The 22,256-nt window shown below is 45.3% G+C and overlaps 3 protein-coding genes across 3 annotated transcripts in view; 2 read left to right on the top strand and 1 right to left on the bottom strand.

The window, feature by feature from the left end:
• Window positions 1-334: 334 nt before the first annotated feature.
• Window positions 335-7,722, top strand: LOC119211065 (alpha-1A adrenergic receptor-like). Its single transcript, XM_037461696.2, has 2 exons — window positions 335-1,676; window positions 7,114-7,722. Exons 1-2 carry the CDS (start codon window positions 722-724, stop codon window positions 7,665-7,667), a joined length of 1,509 nt encoding a protein of 502 aa, XP_037317593.2. The 5' UTR covers window positions 335-721; the 3' UTR covers window positions 7,668-7,722.
• Window positions 7,723-11,467: 3,745 nt separating this feature from the next.
• LOC119211066 (gastrotropin-like) lies at window positions 11,468-12,547 on the top strand. Its single transcript, XM_037461698.2, has 4 exons — window positions 11,468-11,683; window positions 11,770-11,930; window positions 12,034-12,123; window positions 12,239-12,547. The coding sequence occupies exons 1-4, from the start codon at window positions 11,617-11,619 to the stop codon at window positions 12,296-12,298; spliced, it is 378 nt and encodes a 125-aa protein (XP_037317595.2). The 5' UTR covers window positions 11,468-11,616; the 3' UTR covers window positions 12,299-12,547.
• Window positions 12,548-14,695: 2,148 nt separating this feature from the next.
• Window positions 14,696-22,256, bottom strand: part of ccnjl (cyclin J-like) — a 12,544-nt gene continuing 4,983 nt past the window's right edge. The window contains exons 4-6 of the mRNA XM_037461906.2: window positions 18,552-18,851; window positions 18,271-18,430; window positions 14,696-17,823 (exon numbers count right to left, since the gene is read on the bottom strand). Coding sequence (XP_037317803.2) covers window positions 17,304-17,823; window positions 18,271-18,430; window positions 18,552-18,851 — 980 coding nt within the window. The 3' untranslated portion in view covers window positions 14,696-17,303. The remainder of the gene's footprint in view (window positions 17,824-18,270; window positions 18,431-18,551; window positions 18,852-22,256) is intronic.

Raw genomic sequence — 22,256 nt, 5'->3', positions numbered from 1 at the left:
CTCACTAACAGCACTCAGATCCAAGGGGAGGACACTTTAAAGTTCTCCTGCATTTGATCAAAGACTTTATTCCGCGAAATGCCTCTTCTGCCTGTGATTCTATTTCAAACTTTTAACTGAGTAGATCTCTTTTCAATGACCACTGCACTTGTATTGTTTCATCAAATATTTAGTTTAACTAAGAAACAAATCAACATCAATCAAGGTTAAAGTCGTTTAGCACAAATATCTGTAGTTGATAATAGTCAAGTTAAGCACCCTCCCACAGAGGGAAATCAAATAGGCAGCAACTCTCCCGAAAGGCGCACAGTTGCGTCAAATGATCCTCGTCTGATGTGACGCGTCTGTGAGGATTAGCGGTTGTTCCTGTAATGATGCGTCATGAGTGCGTATAGCTAGTGTTTCGGTTGGCCAGTAGACCTATGGGAGCGATGTGTGTGGCGCAGAGGAGGCAGGGGATGACTGCTGCCCCCCTCACTTCTCCACTGAGCCCTCAGGAGAGTGGATGGAGGACTGCGTGGGGACTGTGCGCTGCGCGGTGAACTGCTTTTCTCTGATGAACACCTCGGCAGGGATTTGGAAACCAGCGGCCAAATACGCACGGCAGCCATGCAGACTGAGGACATTTAGACAGGTAACCATTTCCTGTTCAGGAGAGCTCTTTCGTAAGTGGCCGTTACTAGTGATCTGAAGCCTGCTATGGAGGACCTCTCGAGTCAAAATGAGTCTGAGCACTGACAATGTCACGAACTTGTGGCAAAATGGTTCCTCGGGACTCGGCGGGATCCCGAACGCTTCCAACTTCGCCAACAGCTCCGGTGGGAACCACACGGAGCTGCACCTCACGCGAGCCATCCCGCTCGCCCTGGTGCTGGGGGCTTTCATCGTGTTCGCCATTGCGGGCAATATCCTCGTCATCCTTTCCGTGGTGTGCAACAGGCACCTGCGGACACCGACAAACTACTTCATCATTAACCTGGCCATCGCGGACCTTCTGCTCGGCACCACGGTGCTGCCGGTGTCCGCCACTCTGGAGATTTTAGACTACTGGGTCTTCGGCAGGATCTTCTGTGACATCTGGGCGGCGGTGGACGTGCTGTGCTGCACCGCGTCCATCATGAGTCTGTGCGTAATATCCATCGACCGCTACATCGGAGTGAGCCACCCGCTCCAGTACCCGAGCATCGTGACGGAGAAGCGGGCTCTGCTGGCCATGCTCGGCGTGTGGATGCTGTCGGTGGTCATCTCCATCGGTCCTCTGCTCGGGTGGAAGCAGCCGCCGTCGCCGGACGACACGATCTGCCCCATCACCGAGGAGCCCTTTTACGCGCTCTTCTCCTCCCTCGGCTCCTTCTACATCCCTCTCATTGTCATTCTGGTCATGTACTGCCGGGTCTACATAGTCGCCAAACGCACCACTAAAAACCTGGAAGCCGGCGTGCTGCGTGAGAGGATGAACTCCGGTGAGCTGACCCTCAGGATCCACAAGGGTTCACAGGTGAACGAGGAGTCCGGCGGTTCGGTCACCGGAAAGGGCCGCGCGCACCAAGCGAGGAGTTCCCTCACTGTGAAACTTCTGAAATTCTCCCGGGAGAAGAAGGCGGCAAAAACGTTGGGAGTTGTGGTCGGCATGTTTACGCTTTGTTGGCTGCCCTTCTTCCTCGCCTTACCCATAGGTAGGTCCAATACACGTCATTGTGCTCTGTTGTGTGGCCCGGGCCTGGAATGAAACTATTTCCTCAGAAACCATTCCAAAACTGTAATTGAATTGTATCATTGGGAGCAGCAGAGGCATGTAAATGTCAAATGAATCACATCCACGGCGCGTCTCCTATTTACTGCTCTGAAGCGTTGCCAAACCTTTAGAGTTGATAATATACTGTGTGCTCATTCTATTGGCTCAGGAATCAAACTTTAACATCACCCTTGAATCATTGACGCAGTCAATATAGTGCGTTAGGAGTGGATGTCTTTACTTTCTCTGACGTGGCGACCTCTGTTTATGCAATTAAGTGAAAAGATTTGGGTCTACTTTAAAATGTTGCAACATTTCTACAGCCAGCAGATGTTGTGGATGCTGAACTCTGGCCCTTTACTGTGCACAAACATGTTGTTTAAAGACCACCAAGGAATTCTTCACAAGCTTATCTAAAGACGCTAAGTGTTATCTTTGCATTACTCCCTGAATTCCAATTAATCTGCTTATGCAACAAATGCCTGTCGTGGGCCAAGTGAAGAGCAGGGGGGGGCCTCCCTATGCCAGGGTTTTTGGGGCCTGCCATGACTCCCCCCAACGTGGCAGACACTCAGCAACCTGATGTTGTGGCTGTTTTAATACCTGTAGAGTAATTGAAATGTATTATATTTATATCACGTGGTGAAATGCTCATGTGGAGGTGTAGTGGTGAGAGGTTGGAAGGAGCTAATTAGCTTTCTGTCAGGCCTGCTGTCTGAAGACCTATCCAGATGAATTCAACCTATATGGTACATGTGGTTACTGTATGTGAGTGTTTATTGACATGAACCTGCCTATGTACACATTGGCAGTTGCCATGTGGGAATGTGTTTACTCCCCTGGCTTTAAGCTGCGGTTCATCACCTCCTCTCACGGACACAGCAATACCCAGCGGGTGATGTTTGTCCTTGTGGTGTTCTTAGTGACTAAAATCATATGACAGATGTCATTTTCCATAGTTTCATATCAGAGATCATTCAATGGGAAGAATTCGGAGGGCTCTGAATACACGAATGAAGACATTCCAGGGTTCCTGTGTACAATCCCTGGTGGGGCGCAGTGAGACCTTGGGACTGAGGAGCAACCATGTGAAGGTCTTTTTGAACTGGCCTCAGAAAAGCATGAGATGAATCCTACAAATAAGTCCACTGGTTTTCTAGCAGGGAATTCCACACAATGCATCTACAGTCAATTTAAATATATGGTGGACTTACTTCTCCACTACGTCGAAGCATGAGACTGAAACGTCCCCCTCTCTTTCCCGAAGGGGGCCGTAGGAAACGTAGTCACCAGTTTAAATGTGTGGGATTCGTCTGAAGTTAAAGGCTAAAAGTGTGATGGGGCAGCGCCTGTCACAATGTGGCTCCCTGAGTTTTCATCAGCCTCCACCCACATATTGGGATTTCCTGCCTCACTCTTGTTATTACTCCTTCCTCTGAATAGCGCCATTGACATGAAACATAATTCATCGTTTGGTGGGCGTGTGAACGTGTATTTTGCTTGTTTTCACGTGAGAAAATGTGTGTGTTGATAGAACTTTGTCTATGTGTTTTGCTGCATAGTTTTAGAGCAAGTTGAGGATGAAATTGAGGCTCAAAGTTGCCAGCGTGAGTCCCGGTGACCTCTGACCCCTGGAGCCGCAAACTCTGAACATATGCAGCCTAAAGACATGTGTGAACTCTCACCTTCTCAACCGATCCAACCAATCTGATCATTATTCTGTAAACACAGGGTTTTTGGCACGCAGCAGCAGCTACCCATCCCACAGTCCTTTTTATTAGGTTTTGGTTATTTGGCGTAAATTAAGGTAAACAGACTTCAAAATAATAAACATGACATCAGCGTTATTGAGTTACTGTTGGTACAGGCAAGTTTCCTTGGACAAAAAGCAAATCGCACTCACTCAGTAAGGGGGACATATCCAAACCTTAACTTATTTCAAAAACATTCTTGAATTACATTCTGAAAAGAATTACACTGCAGCGCTTGGATTTCAAAGCATAAGAGATTAACCAAATAAGGCCACAAGTGGCCAGACAAACAAAAGCAGCCAAAGCTTCACAAAAATGCTCTTGGACCTTTGACGTGATGGAGCCGTTTTATCTCTGATATGAACCGTTTCTTTTCGTTAACTCTCTTTGTCACCTTTCTAACTGCACCTGCCCCCCCCCCCCCCGCCCCGCCCCGCCCCCGACTCATCAGTTTTCAGACACAAAAGTCTTTATTCAAAATTCTGGATGGCAAAGCAAACGCAAACTTAAAGTTAAGTTAGCCATACTTTTTATGAATACGATATTGCTGCAAAGAAACAAAGAAAAGTTTCAGACTGTGGTAATACATTAATAGTTTGGAATATTTTAAAAAGAGTGTTTGATATAAGCAAGGAAAATACTTATTAGCTGATTGACCACATAAACCGAGATGTGGGACCACAAATAGTTAAATCACCGCCAAAGAAAGTGTTTCAACTTCTGAAATATTAACCTCCACTGGAGGGACAGGTCTACGCTTTGTGTTTCAATTGGCTCTTCCCCCCTTTGTTTTCATCTTGGGTGGAAAGAAAAAAAATATTTCCGCGTTTTATTGTATTGCACTCATCGTTCCACGGCTCTTTAACACCCAGCGGAGGCACCAATGCACTGTGAGGGCCTCACATTTAGCAACTGGTGCAAGCAGTGTGCTCCACGTGTGAGTGAAACCAACACTCTGAGGTGTTAACCAAGTGTTTCCAAGTGTTTTTGGAGGATAAACTGTGCACGTGTGCATCTCACACGTGCACGTGTTTTATTTTGCTAGATGAGCTGGTCCTTTGCGCTCGGCCTCGAGGGTCATTTAAATGGTTTTTTAAAGGGGGAAACTAATGAGAGCGCTAAGTGCCGAAGCAACGGAGTAGAAAGGGGTTGTCAGATGTCAGCTGCAGGGGCCACAGGGCAGCGGGGGTGAAAGTGAGGGTCCCCGGGACGTCAACTCCATTTTCCAAAAAGAGCTTCATGCTGTGGTTTCATAGAAAGCAATATACGAGGGGCAATCACTTCTGTCCTTTCACATCTAAGCAAATTCATTACATTTATTGGTGTGTTATGAAACAGGATGTGTGCGCTTTTGGAGAACAGAGTGATTGTGTGTGTGTGTGTGTGTGTGTGTGTGTGTGTGTGTGTGTGTGTGTGTGTGTGTGTGTTCTACGTGGCACAGAATAGGCATCACATCTTCCAATTAGTGAGAATAACAGGATGCCCCGTTTTCTTGAGATGTTCCTGTGTTTCATGGTGTGTTAACGTGCCTGTTCTCAGGAAGGAGGTGCAAACATCGTCTCTTAACAGAAGGCCAAAGACCACCAGCAAAAAAACGTCCCCCACTTATCTCCACACCATTGTTTCGCATCCTCTGCTGTATTTGCACTGAAGCCTTTTAAATCAAAGCCCTTCCAGCAACAAATATGGAATAGTCACACAAAACTTAAACATACAAACACGTATAACCTCGGGCAACCGGAAGGTCTTCAGTAAAGCACATTGATTTCAGGGTTTCCTTTAGTCGGCCCAGTGTTCCACCTCTTGGTCTCAGTTGGGGCCTCGGGATGTTCATGAGAAGCGGAGCCACACAGCTGTGATCGCCTCCTTTGATGACTGACAGGCGTATGAACTAAATGCAGTGACAGGAAGAAATGGAAGAGTGCAACATTTTGCTTGGTGTGCCACTGAAAATGAATCAACTATTTCTATACCTGATAAATCACAGTTTACAAGTTAAAAAGGACACAACATTCTGGAGAACCTCTGGCCCACCCAGTGGAGCCTGTAGACTGAAGCCCTTTGCTGCATATCATCCCTCCCTGCCCCCCCCCCCCCTTTCCTGCCCTTCTCCAGCTGGACTAATAAAGGCAATAAATGCCCATGAAAAAAATGCCACAGGTTTCTTTGGCTACGGCCTCTGCAGTGTGAGGATTTCCTGCTTTTGTGTGTTCTAGATCATTGGGATTATAATATATCAGGGGGGGGTCCTAAAACAGAGCTCATTCATATGTATGTTTTCATGATTTATCAACCATAGATTGGGATAAATTGGGATCTTTGTATGCTGGTATCACACAGCTTTCTACTCCAGATTATTACCATTACCATGACTATTTATTATATAATTATCTTGGTGGAAAATAAATAGTTAATTTATTTTTATAGTATAGTATATATTTATTTGTATAGTATATAATAGTTTCAAACAACTACTCTCAGAGAAAGAGCTACATTTAATTCCACATAACATATTCTCCGTCTCCCAATCGCAGACATAACTCATGCGCTTATGTAATCATGTTTAAGTGGCTGTCTAAAAACTAAAATAGCCTGTGAAAAGAGACCAATTCATCTAAAGAACAGGAGGCCGAGACACAGACACACAAGCGACAATGTGGCACAATCTGCCCACCGGAGACACACATCTCGTAGACACTTCCTCATGTCGCACTCGTCGCTTTGTGTGTGTGTGTGTGTGTGTGTGTGTGCATGTTTGTGTGTGCGTGTTTATGTGTGTGTGCTTGTGTGTGTGTTTGTGTGTGTGTGTGTGTGTGTGTGTGTGTGTGATTTCTCTAAAAAAATGCCGTCATATCAACCTTACAGAGTTCATGTTGAAGCACAGGCTTATGTGGCATCAAACCAAAACGATAGTGGATTATGTATTTTTAATTTTAACCCATAAAGTGGACACAATTTTAGGTTTTCATTATTTGCACCCAGTAATGTATTTGAGCGGTTATATATTATATTGGTATTCATGAAGAAGCAAGCTGAGGTGTCTGTCTGCCTATGATATCTAACCAAAGCTAATTTCATGAAACCTGATATTATAATGCATCATTACTAATTCAACAAATCAATCATCATCTAGTAATGTTGTCGTTTCCATCATTAGAAGTTTCCCTGAATGCACGCGTGTGCTTTTATCTGGGTGCTGTTGCAGAGAAAAGGTGGCGTTTCCTTTCTACTCCACTTGCTCAAAGCGAAGTCTCCCTCGGTGTATTCATGCAAAAGGAGATTCAGGGTCGTCTCACTCGCTCTGTGTTTTTTAAAGAAGGTTCTCCAACCTGAACTGTAACAGCAGCAGCAGCAGCAGCAGCAGTTTTTTTACACATATATATCTTTCTTTACTGATTAATACCATGAGGAATTGACCCCACTGAAGCTCTTTGCTTCGCATCCCGTCTGCAGACAATCCGAATGCCACGTTATTCTTAATCACTGCTGCCACCTGCTGGGGAAAATACAAACTGCAAGACGCACTGTCAACGTGTTTGGAGCAGAGCGTTCAAACAGATGAGGTCGAACAATATTATGTAGAGAAACCCTTTCACTGAGTTTCTCCCTGTGCTCTACTGTTTTCAGGGTCTTTTAATGAGAACTTGCGACCTCCTGCCGTCGTCTTCAAAGTCATCTTCTGGCTGGGGTACTTCAACAGCTGCCTGAACCCCATCATCTACCCCTGCTACAACCGCGAGTTCAAGCTGGCCTTCATCCGCATCCTGCGTTGCCAGTGTCACCAGCGCAAGCATCCCGGCTGGAAGGCGTACAACTACCGCTCCTCCAACCTCAGCTCCTCCGGACGCTCGCGCAAAGGCTCGGCGGATCAGAACTCCAGCTTCCTGAACTCCAGCCAGCGCACGCTGCCCTCCTCGGCCAGCCCCAGCCCCAGCTACCTGAGCAAGGGCCTCCAACCTTGCCCCGAAGGGGAAACGTTGTACATCTGGGGGGGCGCCACCCCAACTCCCTCCACACCCAACCTGCTGCCTGGCAACCCCGGAGAGCGCCAGCAAGGAGCGCCGAGGGGAGGGAGACCAGGCGAGGAGCCCACGGGGCGCATTTTCTCCTTCTCCTTCGGGAGGAACAGAGATAAGGGCGGGACCAACAGAGACGGCGTGGTGCCTGATGACATGGTGTGACAGCTCAGTGTCAGTGAGGTGTGGCTCCCTCCCTCTTAAGGGGGGGGGGGGGGGGGGGGGTGCACGTCACAGAGCGTGGAGGTCGGAGTGGACAGGTGCGCTGCAGTCACTGTACATGTTCATTCATCGGTGGATTGTTGCTGTCGTTCGATGTAAAGTGATGGTAGTTGAGTATCGTCTGTGCTGCTGTACCCACAAGGTATTTAGTCCAACTGTTCGAGAGAGTGCACCAAAGTCACTGTTTATCGCCCTCTTTGGGACGGAAATGCAATTTGATAAAACTAAACTAAATTTAAAGTAAAAAGGACACGGTCTTTCTCTCAGTTAAAGCCCCACGTTTCCCCTGTAAAAAGAGCCCGACTCACGCACATTGTGTGTCAAGACAAATGATCGACTTCCTGTTAGTCACTTGATCTTCATGGTATGTTTTTGAAATAAAGTATAACCTGATTTATCTTTTGCGCACACAATCATGATATAATTGTTTGTATGTTTGATGTTTAAAAGGTTGTGACTATCGATATGAAAAATGTGAGTGATACACAAATAAACAGAGTGTTGATCAAATGTCACTTGGACGCAAACCCTGTAACTTATAACTGTATAATATATATATATATATATACACACACACACACACACACACAGTTCAAAAGTTGTACACTTGTAAAGAACATAATGTCATGGCTCTCTTGAGTTTCCCGTTATTTGATTTTGTGATTGGAACAGATACTTCTTTGTCACTAAAAATATTTTTTTATTACTTCATTATGGGCCATTTAAATAAGCCTCATTGGATGCAAATGCTACATTAGGGAAAGTCAAAGGAGCGCAGCGTGGATCTGAAGAAGCGAATCATTGACTTGAACAAGTCAGGAAAGTCACTTGGAGCCATTTCAAAGCAGCTGCAGGTCCCAAGAGCCACAGTGCAAACAATAGTTTGTAAGAATAAAGTTCATGTCACTGTTCATCAGGAAGAAAACACAAGCTATCCCCTGCTGCTGAGACAAAATTGGTCAGGAGGGTGAAGAGTCAACGGAGAACCACCAAAAAGCAGATCTGCCAAGAATTAGAAGCTGCTGGAACTCAGGTGTTTTGCATCTCCGTGGACCGAGAGGCTGCCGTGCAAGAAGGAAGCACTTTCTCCAAAAGCGGCACCTTAAGGCCACACTGCAGTTTGCTGCTGATCACATGGACAAAGATAAAACCTTCTGGAGGAAAGTTCTGTGGTCAGACGGAACAAAAATGTATCTGTTTGGTAACAATGTCCTGCAATATGTTTGGAGGAGAAAATGTGAGGCCTTTAACCCCAAGAACACCAGGCCTACCGTCACGCACGGTGCTGGTGGTGTTCGGCTGGTGCTTTACAGAGAGGAAGTGGGATAATGAAGGAGGATTGCCTTCAAATTCTTCAAGATAACCTGAAATCATCAGCCTGATGGGTCTTGGGTGCAGTTGGGTGTTCCAACAGGACGAGGACCCCAAACACGCATCAAAAGTGGAAGTAGAATGGCTGAATTAGGGTTTTAGAATGGCCTTCCCAAAGTCCTGACTTAAATCCCATTGAGAACATGTGGACAACGCTGAAGAAACAAGTCCATGTAAGAAAGCCATCAAATTTAACTGGACTGCACCAATTCCTTTAAGAGGAGTCAAAGATTCAACGAGAGCCTTGTGGAAGGCTACCAAAAGCAACTAATTGAAGTGAAAATGGCCAAGGAACAAATATTAGCACTGCTGTATAGATATTTTTGACGTTAACGTTCTGTTAACCAATAAAAGTCATAAAAAAACAGGAATCTTTTAGTGAAAAAGTATCTGATCCAATCACTCACTCACACTATTAGAGAGAAATCAGAAGGATTAACGGGAAACTCAAGAGAGCCTTTATGTTATTATGTTCTTTACAAGTGTATGTGGACTTTTGACCACAACTGTATATAGAGGAGGGACCCCGATATTAATGAAAAATGGACAATATAAAAGTCCATTTAGCTCAGGCAGATGTAAATGGAAGCTAGTTCATTAGTGGGGACCAGCTCCGCTAAGATGGACCTGTCTACACTGGTAAGTGGGAGGGCCTCTGCTTTGAAGATGAGTAACATCTCCCTGCTGGCTTTGTGTCCTCCTCCTCTTTGCCGTGTTGCTGCCTGTTTGCACTGTTCTCCTCAAGTATGGCAGCTTTCTCTCCCGCTTTGAAGACACAAGCTCCTCTTCTGTAACGCAGTGACGTCAATGACATGGCAGCAGAGCCTGTAGGAAGAACTAATGGGTGAACACAGGTTTCTCTTACCTATTGAAATTCTAACTAATGCAATTGTTTCAGATATTCTCTCCAGGCAGGTGGTTTTATTTATATATGTATATATTGTACACCCTTGGGATGAGAAAGTGAGATTATATGAGGAACTTGTCAGTGTATTACAGACCTCACCTAATCAATATGAATCAATATGGTCAGAGGGCTCCTTCAAATTGGGAACTGAACTGAAACTTTCTCTCGTGTTGATCGATAATTGCAATAGCAACATAACGTTTCTCTCCTTCACAAGTGAAGAAGACTCTCACAAAAGAAGCCATTGAGCAGTATGCTTGATGACGTCACTCGTTTTATAGTCCAGCGTTATAATAATAGCAACCCCACGTCAGGGTCACGCGCAGCCGCATTTCCTAACTCCTCATTCATTCTCCATAGAGGAGAAGAAACATTGGATAGGAATAGACTTTAGGAGGTCACTTTTGGGGCTTTTTGACCTGTTCTTAATGTAGTGGACCGGTGTGCAGGAGTTCGCTACAATTTCATCCTGTTAAAATGATCAATGAATGAATAACACGTGACCACTGTGGTAAACTAGATAATGAAATAGGATATATGTGTATCAATATTTGAGTAGCTAAAGTACAAAAATAAACATTTTGCTTAAAATATCGAAGCAGCGTGGCTTCACTTAACAGCTTCTATTAAAGTAAGAACACACGTCACCTGACGCGAGTCTGTCCGCCTCCAGCTTGCAGACCATGAGAGTCACCAAACTTGGTGCAGGTGGTCACCATGAGGTTGGATCAGGGTCTTCATGTCTGCTCGACGTCCCGCTCCCTCGCCCGCAAAGACTTGTGCTGCCTTCAAGTGCTGTTGGAAATACAAACAGCACTGAAATCAATTCAGCAAATTAGCACACACTGGCCGAGGCGTTTGAAATTGCTACATGTGCACAGACGTATGGTTACTTTTAAATGTTCAGGCTAATTTCATTTTGGGACATTCATTTTGTTGCTGCATGAATTGATTAAAAAAAGACGGCATTAACCTACTCAGGTTGAATTATGCAGATGTATTTTAGAAAGAAATGTAACAAAAACGGTCTACCAGCATCCCACACAAAACCATGTGATCCGAAAACATGTGCCGAAACAACATGTGAGGCACAAACTTGTAAAGAGGAACATTTGCCGCCAGCTTGCTGATTCCCCCTTTTTCCAATCTTTGAGAAGCTGAGCAAACAGCTGCTGGCTGCAGAGACAAAGCTCCCTTTTATTCAGACACATCGAGCGTCACAGGTCTCGATAACAGGCTACATTTCAGAACTATCGCTCATGTCGAGCTCGGCCTCCGATTCCATGCCGGTCTCATGAGTTGATTTGGTCTTTCTCAGGACACTTATTCACCTTAAAGGTCCAACTTCAATTCAAAGATGGCATTATGAAGATTTTTATTTCATATCTTAATTATAAATCACAGTAAAGAGAACTATACTTGGAGCTGAAAGTACATGCGCGTGCTCTCGGTAACGTGTGTGTGAGCGTTTTAACGGCACCATTCATGTTCAGACTTGAACACTTTGAAGAGCAGGAGAGGAAGAGGAAGTAAAGAAAAACACAACGTGTGTTCAGCAGGCCACTCCCACTCCCTTTTCCCTCCTTCTTCATTCGTCTCCTCTCTTTCACCATCATGGCTTTTGCGGGGAAGTATGAGCTGGAGAGTCAAGACAACTACGAAGAGTTTCTGGCAGCAATCGGTATGAAGCGTCTCAAGTTGTTGTTTTTTTTTACCTGAGTCCATATTCATTTAAAGTGCTGTACATTTTAACCTGCTCCGTCACAGGGCTCCTCAATGCCAAGACGGACCACAAAGTGACGACGGAGGTGGTCCAGGACGGGAACGACTTCACATGGACACAAAGCATTCCCAACTGGACCTGGTCCAACAGGTTCACCGTCGGTCAGGACTGTGAGCTGAAAACGATGAAGGGCGTCGAGTTCACGGTGAGTTCAAAACAGACGTTGTTGGACAGCACATCTTGTCATGAAGCTGTCATGTGATCGGACTCACTGGGACCGTGCTTGTGTGACCTTTTGTGATCTGTAGGCTGGGGTCACCATGGAGGGGGGCAAGATTTCAATTCCGTTTCCTCAGTATCATTTCACAGCAGAGATGATCGAGGATAAGTTGATCATGGTATGAGAAGTAACCACTTCACATGTTCTAAAGATATGACATGTACTCAAAACAGATGGTTGACAGGAATATTTTCATCCCGGGTAATCTTAATCTTTTTTTGTGTGACCTCTAGATTTGCATAACTCCAGGAGAGAAGAGTGTGACTTTCAGAAGAACGAGCAGGAGGATCTAACATGCTTTATTGGAAAAGAGCTCTGTACACAAGAGGGGGGAAAAAAGTGCTCCCATCAACATCCAAAGCGAGGAGAGTAAAGTAGGCCCAGCTGTTTGGTGCGGAACAAATAAGTGGAAGCTGATGTTGAATGAATCATCCACAAGGCATTTTCTCTCTGTCAAACGAGGAGGGTTTTTCTTTTACAGTCACTCTTTTAGTTTAAGCTGCTACAGTTCCACTGCAGTGAATAAAAACCAGAGAAATGAATGAGACGTGTTTGAATGTGTTCACATATTCCTGTTGGGCAGTTTGTGGCGATGACGTTTCTGCTGGTGAGGAGCTGCACGTTTCCAATGAGTCCACTAGGTGGAGCCCTCATCCCACATTCAAGGGCTTCCAATGGGGGGTTCCTACTTTTTGCAGGTGGGATTGTGAAATGTTATAAAATGAATAGTTTAATAATACACAAAACAACATGGTGTCAAACAGAGCTATATTTTCTAAACTGAAATCCAGTTGCCTATTTCTACTTTTTTTCAAATCCCTTAATTGGAGAGGGATGGATGAAGGAAATTTGTTATTTTAATTAAGAATAAAACAACACCATCAAAACAATGGCAAGAACATACTGTATATGGTTCATTTAAAACAAATGAACCATTAAATACTTGAAGGCAATTTTCATTAGACTTCTTCCATTAGATAGTTAATAATGGACTCTTTAAAGCAACACAAAAATAGATTCATTTAGATAATAGTGATATTTAATGCACCAGGAGCATTGCATCCATTAACAGTAACCTGATATTTACTTAAGCATGTTCACAGTTAAGTAGATGTAAGAAAACTATGTTCAAGTGAGGCGGGATAAACCTGCGAGAGGCTCTCAGTCAAAAGTGTGTGTGTGTGTGGGGGGGGGGGGGGGGGGGGCTCATTAAACCTCCTCCTTTGCTGCATCTTTGTGCATCATGAAGACTTCCAGGTCACATGTTTGCCGTTTGGCCATTTGATTAAACACGTATAAGCACATATACGCCCCCCCCCCACCGCCACCAACACCACAAACAAACGGGAGGGTGAGCCCCCACCTCACGGTCTCTCCCTGGCAGACGCATAAAAGGAAGCCAGCAGCTTCTACAGACCCCCCAAGTGCTTACAGGACAATGTGAGATTACTTCAGAGATGTTGGAAACTTCTCCTCAATCTCAAAAGCAGAACCCTTTTTTAACCAGATGTTAAAAACACACAAATCATGGAAATATTGTTCCCAATACTGATTCCTCTTTAATCTCTATGCCAAGTTAATTATGTTTTGATCGGGTTTACGTGGAGGGAAAGAAATGTGTTTGTTATTCAACGCACTGCTAATTAAAGACTGCTGGATTAAGCGTTACGGCGGCTTATGAAAACCTAAATAAAAACAGCAACGAGTAACAACTCCTCCGTTTCAATCCGAAGACAAATGTGATGCGACTGCTGCAGCGGCGCTGCGTCGGGGCACAAAGTGTCGTGTGTGAGAGCTTCGGCGCCCGATGGATTCATCAGAACGCCACGAAACACAGAGGCCTCTGACAGATGTGTGTGTGGGGGGGGGGGGGGGGGGGGGGCGAGTTCAGAGACAGACGAGCCGCTGGGCCGGTTCCATAAATGCTGAATAATAACTTTGTGTGCAGTTGGAAACGAGTGCTGCTCCTGGATTCATTATTCCACCCAGTGTTCCCACCAGTGACTCCATTAGGATTCATTTGGGTTTGGACCTCGTGTACAGTGTGCTTCAGTCAGCGGGGGGGTGAAGTAGCATCTTTGCGTTCAGTAGCAGTTTCAGTCCCACGAAACAACAAAACCAGCACGTAAATGTGTGAATGTGTTGCATTTAAAACTTGTAAAAGCAGTTATGAGAAAAATATTAAGTTGAAGTACAACTTACACATCGAAATGGCCTTTTGCAGATGAATTCATTTGTTCAATTTATCTTTGTAGCTCGTTCAGCGTTGTTTTAGGAGTCAAATTTGATCTGAAAAGTAACACCAGCTGATGTGAGGCAAACGTATTTCAGTATAATGTTTACTGATATCAGCAGAGAAGGTGAATAGAAGACAATGAGCTTTCTCTTCAACTGAACGTGAGTAAATGTAAATGTATTTGCTTTAGTGTAGATTATTGAGGCTATTTGAACGAATGATGTGTTCTATCCACAACATGCGGTCACAGCTGGAGGTTGGGGGGGGGGGGGTGTAAAGCTGCAGTGCTCATCACTGGAGCTGCTGCATTGTCTTTCCTATCCAACCAATCGAAGCGATGCAGCGGAAACCGTCACTTCCCTAAAAGCTGCAGACTCTGGTGATGATGGTGGTGGTGATGCTGGTGGTGATGCTGGTGGTGATGGTGGTGCTGGTGATGGTGGTGCTGGTGATGGTGGGGATGGTGGTGGTGATGGTGATGGTGGTGATGGTGGTGATGCTTCCTCAGGAGAAACACAGCCTTCACAAATTCCGTTCACTTGTGTTTATTTTTCCGTGGCACATTATGATAAAAGAGTTCCTTCAATCATCACCAAGACTACAAATTGGTACAAAATACAAAAATATAAATTGGAAGTTGTGTTTTTTTGTTTACTATCACGAAAGACAAGTGTTGATTTCTTTCACTGGAGGAAAAAAAAAAAAAAGCAAAAAGCAAAAAGCGTTCAGTCATATCTGTCACTCAAAAGGAGGTGGCTGCAATATGCAACATATTCATTGTGTTCAGAGCCCACTGCCCTCTGCAGCAGGTCCAATCACACAATCGTCTAAATATAAGTTACAGAAGATGAACCAGTGGTGAACACGAGACAGTGATGGCTGTGGTCAGTTTAAACCGAGGAAACAACATATTGCACCGTTGACACCTCGTCATGAATCATGAGAGCAAGTTGAACTCTACGAACAAAAGAATCGAGTTCACACCAACGGCAACGAGGAATCACAAAAGAATTTAAACTAAAATACACTGAAAATTAGGAATGTAAAAAATGTCACAAAACTATACATAAAAAGTTAAAAAGGAGGCATAGGAGTCCGGATTAAGTTATTTTCGGGGGGGGCCAAAGGAAATATCAGGATTATAATAGTCTGAGAGTTGCAGTTTCCGAAGGCTTCATGTAGTGTCAGCTGAGAAAAGCACACGTTACTGTGAATCATCATCTCAGTATTTGGGGGTTTAGTAGAATTATTAGACGCTTAAAAGGAGAAAAATAAAAAGAAAGATCAAGAAGTACAAAATGCCACAAATTCTCTGGTTTCAGCTTCTCAAATACGAGAGTGTGATGCTGTTTTCATCACCTGATATAATATAAATCACTATTTTGGATACATCACATTGAGCTTTGGGACTTGTCATTTTAGATTTTCTTTTTTTTGTACAAAACAAGCTTTGAAATCAATGTACGCATTAAGAGGTTAAAGACAAATCTGTTTCGTCCTTAATTCAGTTAACAAGATCAAAGTTTTATTTTGGTTATTGGAGGTATCCCCACGGTAACCAGTGCACGACCCTTGTGAATGAAGCTGGGAACCTGCATGTGTTTATGTGTTAACAGGAAGTGGAAGATTGGGGATCTGGGAAGCAATTACCACGACTGCCCACAGATGGTTGGAACCAGCGACCACGCGGCGCTCCACCACGTTACAGACCGGCGCTTCTGTGCATTCAGTTATTGACTCGTCAGTAGAGTACAGTCCAGTGATGAAGAGGGAGTTTCATATGCCGACCCCCAAAGATGCTGTAATGGCACCCACGTTAAAGCATAATAGCACAGTATAATGCAAAGGCTGCTAGTTTTAACCTTGAAACCTGAGCCTCAATAAACAGTTTCTTTAGACGGGTACAAAGGAAACTATAATCAATCAATGGTATTTATCTAGTTGGTATAAAAAGCTACACTATATCAAACAAAAGTGAAATAGGAAAAAAATAAATGAGTCATCATAAATAAAAGCTATGGCATGTTTCAATGGCATTATATTCAAGTAATCTTGTTCAAGTCCCTGATACTTAGTGGTTCATGTAAACATTGGAGACATTAACACAGACAGAGAACCAACAGTTCATAAGAAGGCAGCAGCAATTTATATGTACAATACACCAACAACATCCACGTCTCCTTCACCGTGCTGGTCCAGTTTGTGGTAAATTCTTTGAGTGGCGCCGGAGACGCTGAAATAAAAACTTTAGTTGGACAAAGCCTGCAGCTGCCAGAGAGACACGTTTCACCCAAAGGTGACACGGCTCGGCCACAAGGCTCCACTTTGGAGATGGAAGGGAAGCGATGACGAGGACGGAGACAGAGACGGGAGAAAAAAAACAGCTGCGGACTTCACCTGCTGCGCTCAAAGTAATGAATTCTTCGGCCCTTCTGAGGCGGCGAGGAATTCCCAGAGCTGCCGTTTAGTTGGATCAATGTTGGCTGACATCGACAGTGTGTCCTTCTTTGTTCTCTCTCTCAATGGGCGGCTCATGGACAAAAACACCCGCCCATTTCTCCATTTCTTAAGAAAAAAATAACAGAATGTCGAGCAGCAAGGTATCGTCATCACAGATACTTTGCATTCTGTGCACTTCAAACATTGGCTCAGTTATCACACGACGGAGAACAGGCACTGAATGAGGAGGGTGTGGATCACACTGCTGCTTTCCTCTCATTCACAGTGATGACAGTCTCATAAAAGCACAGATCTATAAAATCCGTTCACAACATGGAAAATACATTTCCGCAGCGCCGGACTACTTCAAGGTGGCGGAACATTTGTCACGTCAGTGTGATCACTTCCACCGGGTCCGTCTTGCCTTTGGACCTCTGCTTGCGTTTGAGGCGTCTCTGCGTGAGGGGGGGGGGAGTGGGGCGGGGCGAAGGCGCTGCGGAGCTGACGGAGCTGACGGAGAGAGAGAGGAGGTCGGTAAAAGGATAGTTCGGGGTGGGGAATTGGGTCGGAAGCATTGCAGTGCACTCCCGCGGGGGTCTGGGCTCCCTCTCCGTCTCCTGGCGTCACCTGTCGAAGCAGCCTGCCGCAAACGTGTGATGGGCCCCCAGGTACCCCCCGCTATAGGCCATGCTCAGACAGTGGCGCGGCTCCCCAGCGAGCGCCATCTGCACGGAGATGGGGCCCGCGAGCGGCAGCGCCCGGGCCCCCGCCTGGAGACCTGAGGTCAGGGTTGGGTAGGAGGGGAACCCACTCCCGGGAGTCATGGACCCAGCTAGGAGACCCATCCTGTGGCTCTGAAGGAAGTCCTGAGACACGTTCACCACAGACCCCAAAGCCTGAGAGTCCGCCAGCGCCGCCAGCTGGGACAAGGAAGGGGAATGCTGGGAAAGGTGAGGGAAGGCGTCTGGCTGAAAGAGCAGCTGTGGTGTGGAAGAGGAGGAGGAGGAGGAGGAGGAGGAGGCTGGTCTCTGGATGGCCGACATTGGAGACAGGTGAGGGGTCTGGGAGTGGGACTGCAGAGAGGGCCGGTGAGGGGGGGTGGATTTGGTCTTATTGGCCTCCTTAACGTCATTGTCGTGAGCACTGTGAGGAGGAAAGGTACAAGACGATGATAAATGAATGAATTCAAGAATTATGTCAAACATTTACACAGATGCACAGACAGAGCCAACCAGTGATAATGATAATACTTAATTACATAGGTTAAATTACACCATCATCAGCATCAGCTAGGATTATGAGATAGAGGAGCTTTGTCAGATAACACACACACACACACACACACTAAAAGACTCTGTGTTCAAGCAACAGCCATCGTATAATCCATAACCATGGCAACCGATAGTAGAGAAATAAGCGCCTCAATGACACCTTGAGCCACCCACCACACTGCGAGAGGTTCCTGCTTTTTGTTAAGCCCTGTGTGTGTGTGTGTGTGTGTGTGTGTGTGTGTGTGTGTGTGTGTGTGTGTGTGTGTGTGTGTGTGTGTGTGTGTGTGTGTGTGTGTGTGTGTGTGTGTGTGTCCCTTACAGCAGCATGAGCTCGATGCACTGGGTGAGGTGGTCCCAGGTGTAGCCCGTCAGTAGATGCAGAGCGCCCGTCCAGCTCGGGGAGATCTGAAGGCAAATACGGGACGCTGCCACACACGCAGCTGCAACCTGGGACGGGCGAAAACTCAGGAAGGCGTGGTCTAGAAGAAAGAGAGAAGGACTCCATGAAATATCGAATCAAACTTTCCACACCAGCTGGTAAGAACTCATTGGTCTGCTTTGGAACGGAACGCCAGGTCCACCTTCCTTCTCTTAACCCACCTTGCAGTGAGACCTCCAGGAAGTAGTGAGTGTATTTGTCCATGAAGGCCTTGGTCTTTGAGAGGGACGAGAGCGGCCAGCCGTTGTACAGGTCGCCCTCCTGCACCGAAGCGTGGAGGTAGTAGTCAATAAAGTGGGCCGGAGTGGGCATGCACAGATTCCAGCCAAATGTCTCCAGCAGCAGGAGCTCCATTTTGATCAGATCCTTCTTGTTGAGGACCAGGTTAAGGCTACACATGAAGCCCAGAGAGTTCAGCTGCTCCAGTTTGGGAACCCGGTCTTCCTTTTCCTCAAATTTACCTGGAAAGAAAGGCGCAGATACAGTGAGGTCACCCAACAGTGCAACGTGCAATTTAGATAATTAAATAATCATTTTAGTCATTTTTCGAGCAAAAAGAGCCGACATCCCAGCTCATCAAATCAGGAATCAGGAAACGTTTATTGCCATAGTATGTTGTACATCCATGGAAATTGTCTTGGCGGAAGGTGCATGAAGACAGTACAATAAAGACAATAAAGACAACATAGTGCAAATGAGATAAAAATATAATGAAAAAAAGTATAATTAAAATATAAAATATAAGCTATGGGTTAGTACGCTAAAAACTAAAGCTAAGGGTTAGTAGTTTAGAGGAGATAAGATAAAATTAGGAATAAAAATGTTAAAACAGTATTTTAAAAACGAAGGATGTGGAGATCTGGCTTTCTTTGGACTGTGGGAAATGAAAATATGTGTAACAAATGATTTACTGGTAAGATAATATTTTGGGAATCAAAGTCAGAGGTCGAACTCACTAATATTTAGACTGTGACTTGTAAAACTTCATTAATATTCATTAATATCATTTTAAAAGTAGTTTAACTGTAATAGAAAAAAGCAAAAGTCAGAACCAGCTGTGTGGTGGAGCTTTACTTCCTTTCAGTAATACAACAACATGATCATCTTTAGCCACATGGAGCGGGTTGATGGTCAGCTATGAAGAGCCTTACTTCAGCTCCCACAAACCCAACAAGTGCCTGCAAAGCATGAGCTATTAAGCTGACTATTGCTCAACATCTGGCTATGAAGCTACTCCACACACAAGGAGGCATCCCAACTGGCTCTCAGTGTGGATTAGAGCAGCCTAACAGTTGGGACTGTTAGCTCCATCCATGATATTTGTGTTCCCCCCACTCACTTCATAACAGACATTACAGCGAAATCACAGTAAGCTGCCCCCCGCCCCCCATATAAAGACGCCCTCCTCTCCATGGCAACAGCACTGAGCCCTCGGGGGTCTGTGTGACCAACGGAGAGGGGGCACTCTGCCTTTAATCCGAGGATCCAACAGGCCCCCTCTGCTCAAATGTAAAGAATGAGGGCGAGGAGGTGTCAGGTTACTTTGATGCTCACTTTCCTCTGAAGAGTGTGCCTGAGCTACACCGCTTTGAGGAGGACAGCGTGGGGACTCGTGGTGGATTTAGAGGGACACGGAATATTGTAGCTCGACTCAACATGGATGTTAAAACACTTGACATCATTTTAAGTGCCCTGATCGAGCATTCAGATAGTTTTAATACATATGGTTTATGAAAATGTGACAACATTGTCAAAAGCAGATTATTTAACACTTGTATAACTCTGAGAACACAAATAGAAGCTGGTGTTTAAGCAGATGATGAATTAAAATGGTATAGGCTAATCAACGCCATATCAAACCTACATTTTAGTGCATTAAAAACCTTTTCTTCAATGCATATGTTCTGTTTACATGCTGATTAAAGCAAGTTCATTCTTAATATGTACTTTGAGGAGGCCTTTTTGCATTGGCAAAATCAATTACCATAAACATATCTTTGTTATATCTGTGTGGCTACTTCATGTTATTAATCTGACGAGTTATCCGCCAAAACTGGATTATCTGCAATAAACTGGTACTGATCAATGTATTGGCCCCATGCTACATTAGAGGAAAGCATGAGTCCAAATTTATATAAGAAACAATTACTTTTCATGTTATACAAATCGGCACTAATGTAGTGCCAATGAATAGAAACAAACAAACGCGCACACACACTACTGCTTGATGGGTAAGTGCCACTTAGTCTGTAGTTTATCCATCCAGTTGGATTATAAAAAGATGAAAATATGCATCCAGTTAGGAATACAACCCTTCTGTTAGGGGTGAATCCAAGCAGAAACCATGGCAACTAAACTTTAAAAACAGGGCCTTTAGTGACTCTTTTCCTGGCTGTAGTTGTGTAGCAACACAAAGACATCGTCTACCTCAGTGTGTTGGGCGTCTTCCTACCCAAGTGTGACTTTTACTCCCGATGTTGCGACCCACCATAAAGCAGGGCGGGAGCGAGGAAGAGCGAGAGGGAATGACTGAAGGAGTATTAAAGGCAGGGGGTGGGGGGAATATGCAGCCCAACAAGCCCGAGGGGTAATTAGCAGAGAGGCAGTAATGGGATCTCTCCACCAGAACAGGAAGCGCTGCGAAACCCGGGGTGATCACACATCCCAGTCCACACTCGCCCCATTCTCTTTCCCTCGTATCCTCTGGATCAGGGCTGCTGCTGGACTGCTAGGTCCACAGACACTGCCATAAAGAGCCATCAATGCCCCCCATCTCCGCACAACCACGGCCCCTTTGATCTTAGAGAGACAGGGAGAGTCAGCCTTGTACTGTGTGGTGACTCCTTTGGTGAGAGACACGGGACGCCTCAAGAGCTTTAACAAAACACAACAAACGGGGAGGCAACTTCAGAAGGACCGAGGGATGGACACTTTGATTAGAGCCACAAACCGGTTCGGCTGCATCACAGCTTGTACGACAAGACAGTGTTCTTGTTGGTTTCAATGAGTTGGCACAGCAGGGGTGCACCAACATGACCTTAAAGTGCTAATTAGGGCTGAAACTATTACGTCAAATAGTTACAGATTTTTCTAGGGATACTACTCTACTCATCGTGTCATCGCTTTTCCAAGATGATTCGGTACCAATAGACAAAGTAACACCATTAAATACTTGACTTTACAAAAAACACACGTGTTTTGACTTTACAAAAAACACACGTGTTTTTTCTGAACCCATTTATCAGTGTTGGATTAACTGGAACTGTTTGTCATCTTCTCGTGACCCTGTAGCATCAACACAGAGATAGCGCCGTCACCGTGCATTCCTCTCCCGTGAGTTCAGCCGACCTGGAATGCGGGCGACTACGTGATCCTCTCGATAGTCAGCGAGCAGGGAAGACAGACGACAGGAGCAGGAACAAGAAAAGGCCTCTCTTGTTATTGACACAACTGTTTGCGGAGACTGGACTTCAGGCCACTCGGCCTTTCTGACGGGACCCGCAGGCCATGGTGGTGATGATGATGAGGAAAGGTAAAGGCTAACGGGGTGAGGCTAGAGGTCAGGGGTTAGGGAGGGGTGAGGTCAGGACGCACGGCCTCCTCCCAGGTATGCCGTTTCGGTAAGAGGTGGGGGCTGGGCGGGGGGGCGGGGCTGGAGTGATACGTGCTGTTAGAAACCTGAGTGCTGCATTCTCACAAAGAGACAAACCCCTCCTTCTGTTGCACACACGTCATTATAGTCTTAATTCCACCCCAAAATACATTTAAAGTTTTTAGACGACAAATCAATACATTTTATACTTTGACATGGTTGAACTTAGGATTTCAAACCACTGAACCAGTGCCTCAATTCACAGGGAAATGTT

The sequence above is a fragment of the Pungitius pungitius genome, chromosome 2 (assembly GCF_949316345.1).
Source record: "Pungitius pungitius chromosome 2, fPunPun2.1, whole genome shotgun sequence".
Classification (NCBI taxonomy): Eukaryota; Metazoa; Chordata; class Actinopteri; order Perciformes; family Gasterosteidae; genus Pungitius; species Pungitius pungitius.
The sequence above is the reverse complement of the archived record's forward strand: the minus strand, read 5'-3'. Positions and strand labels throughout refer to the sequence as shown.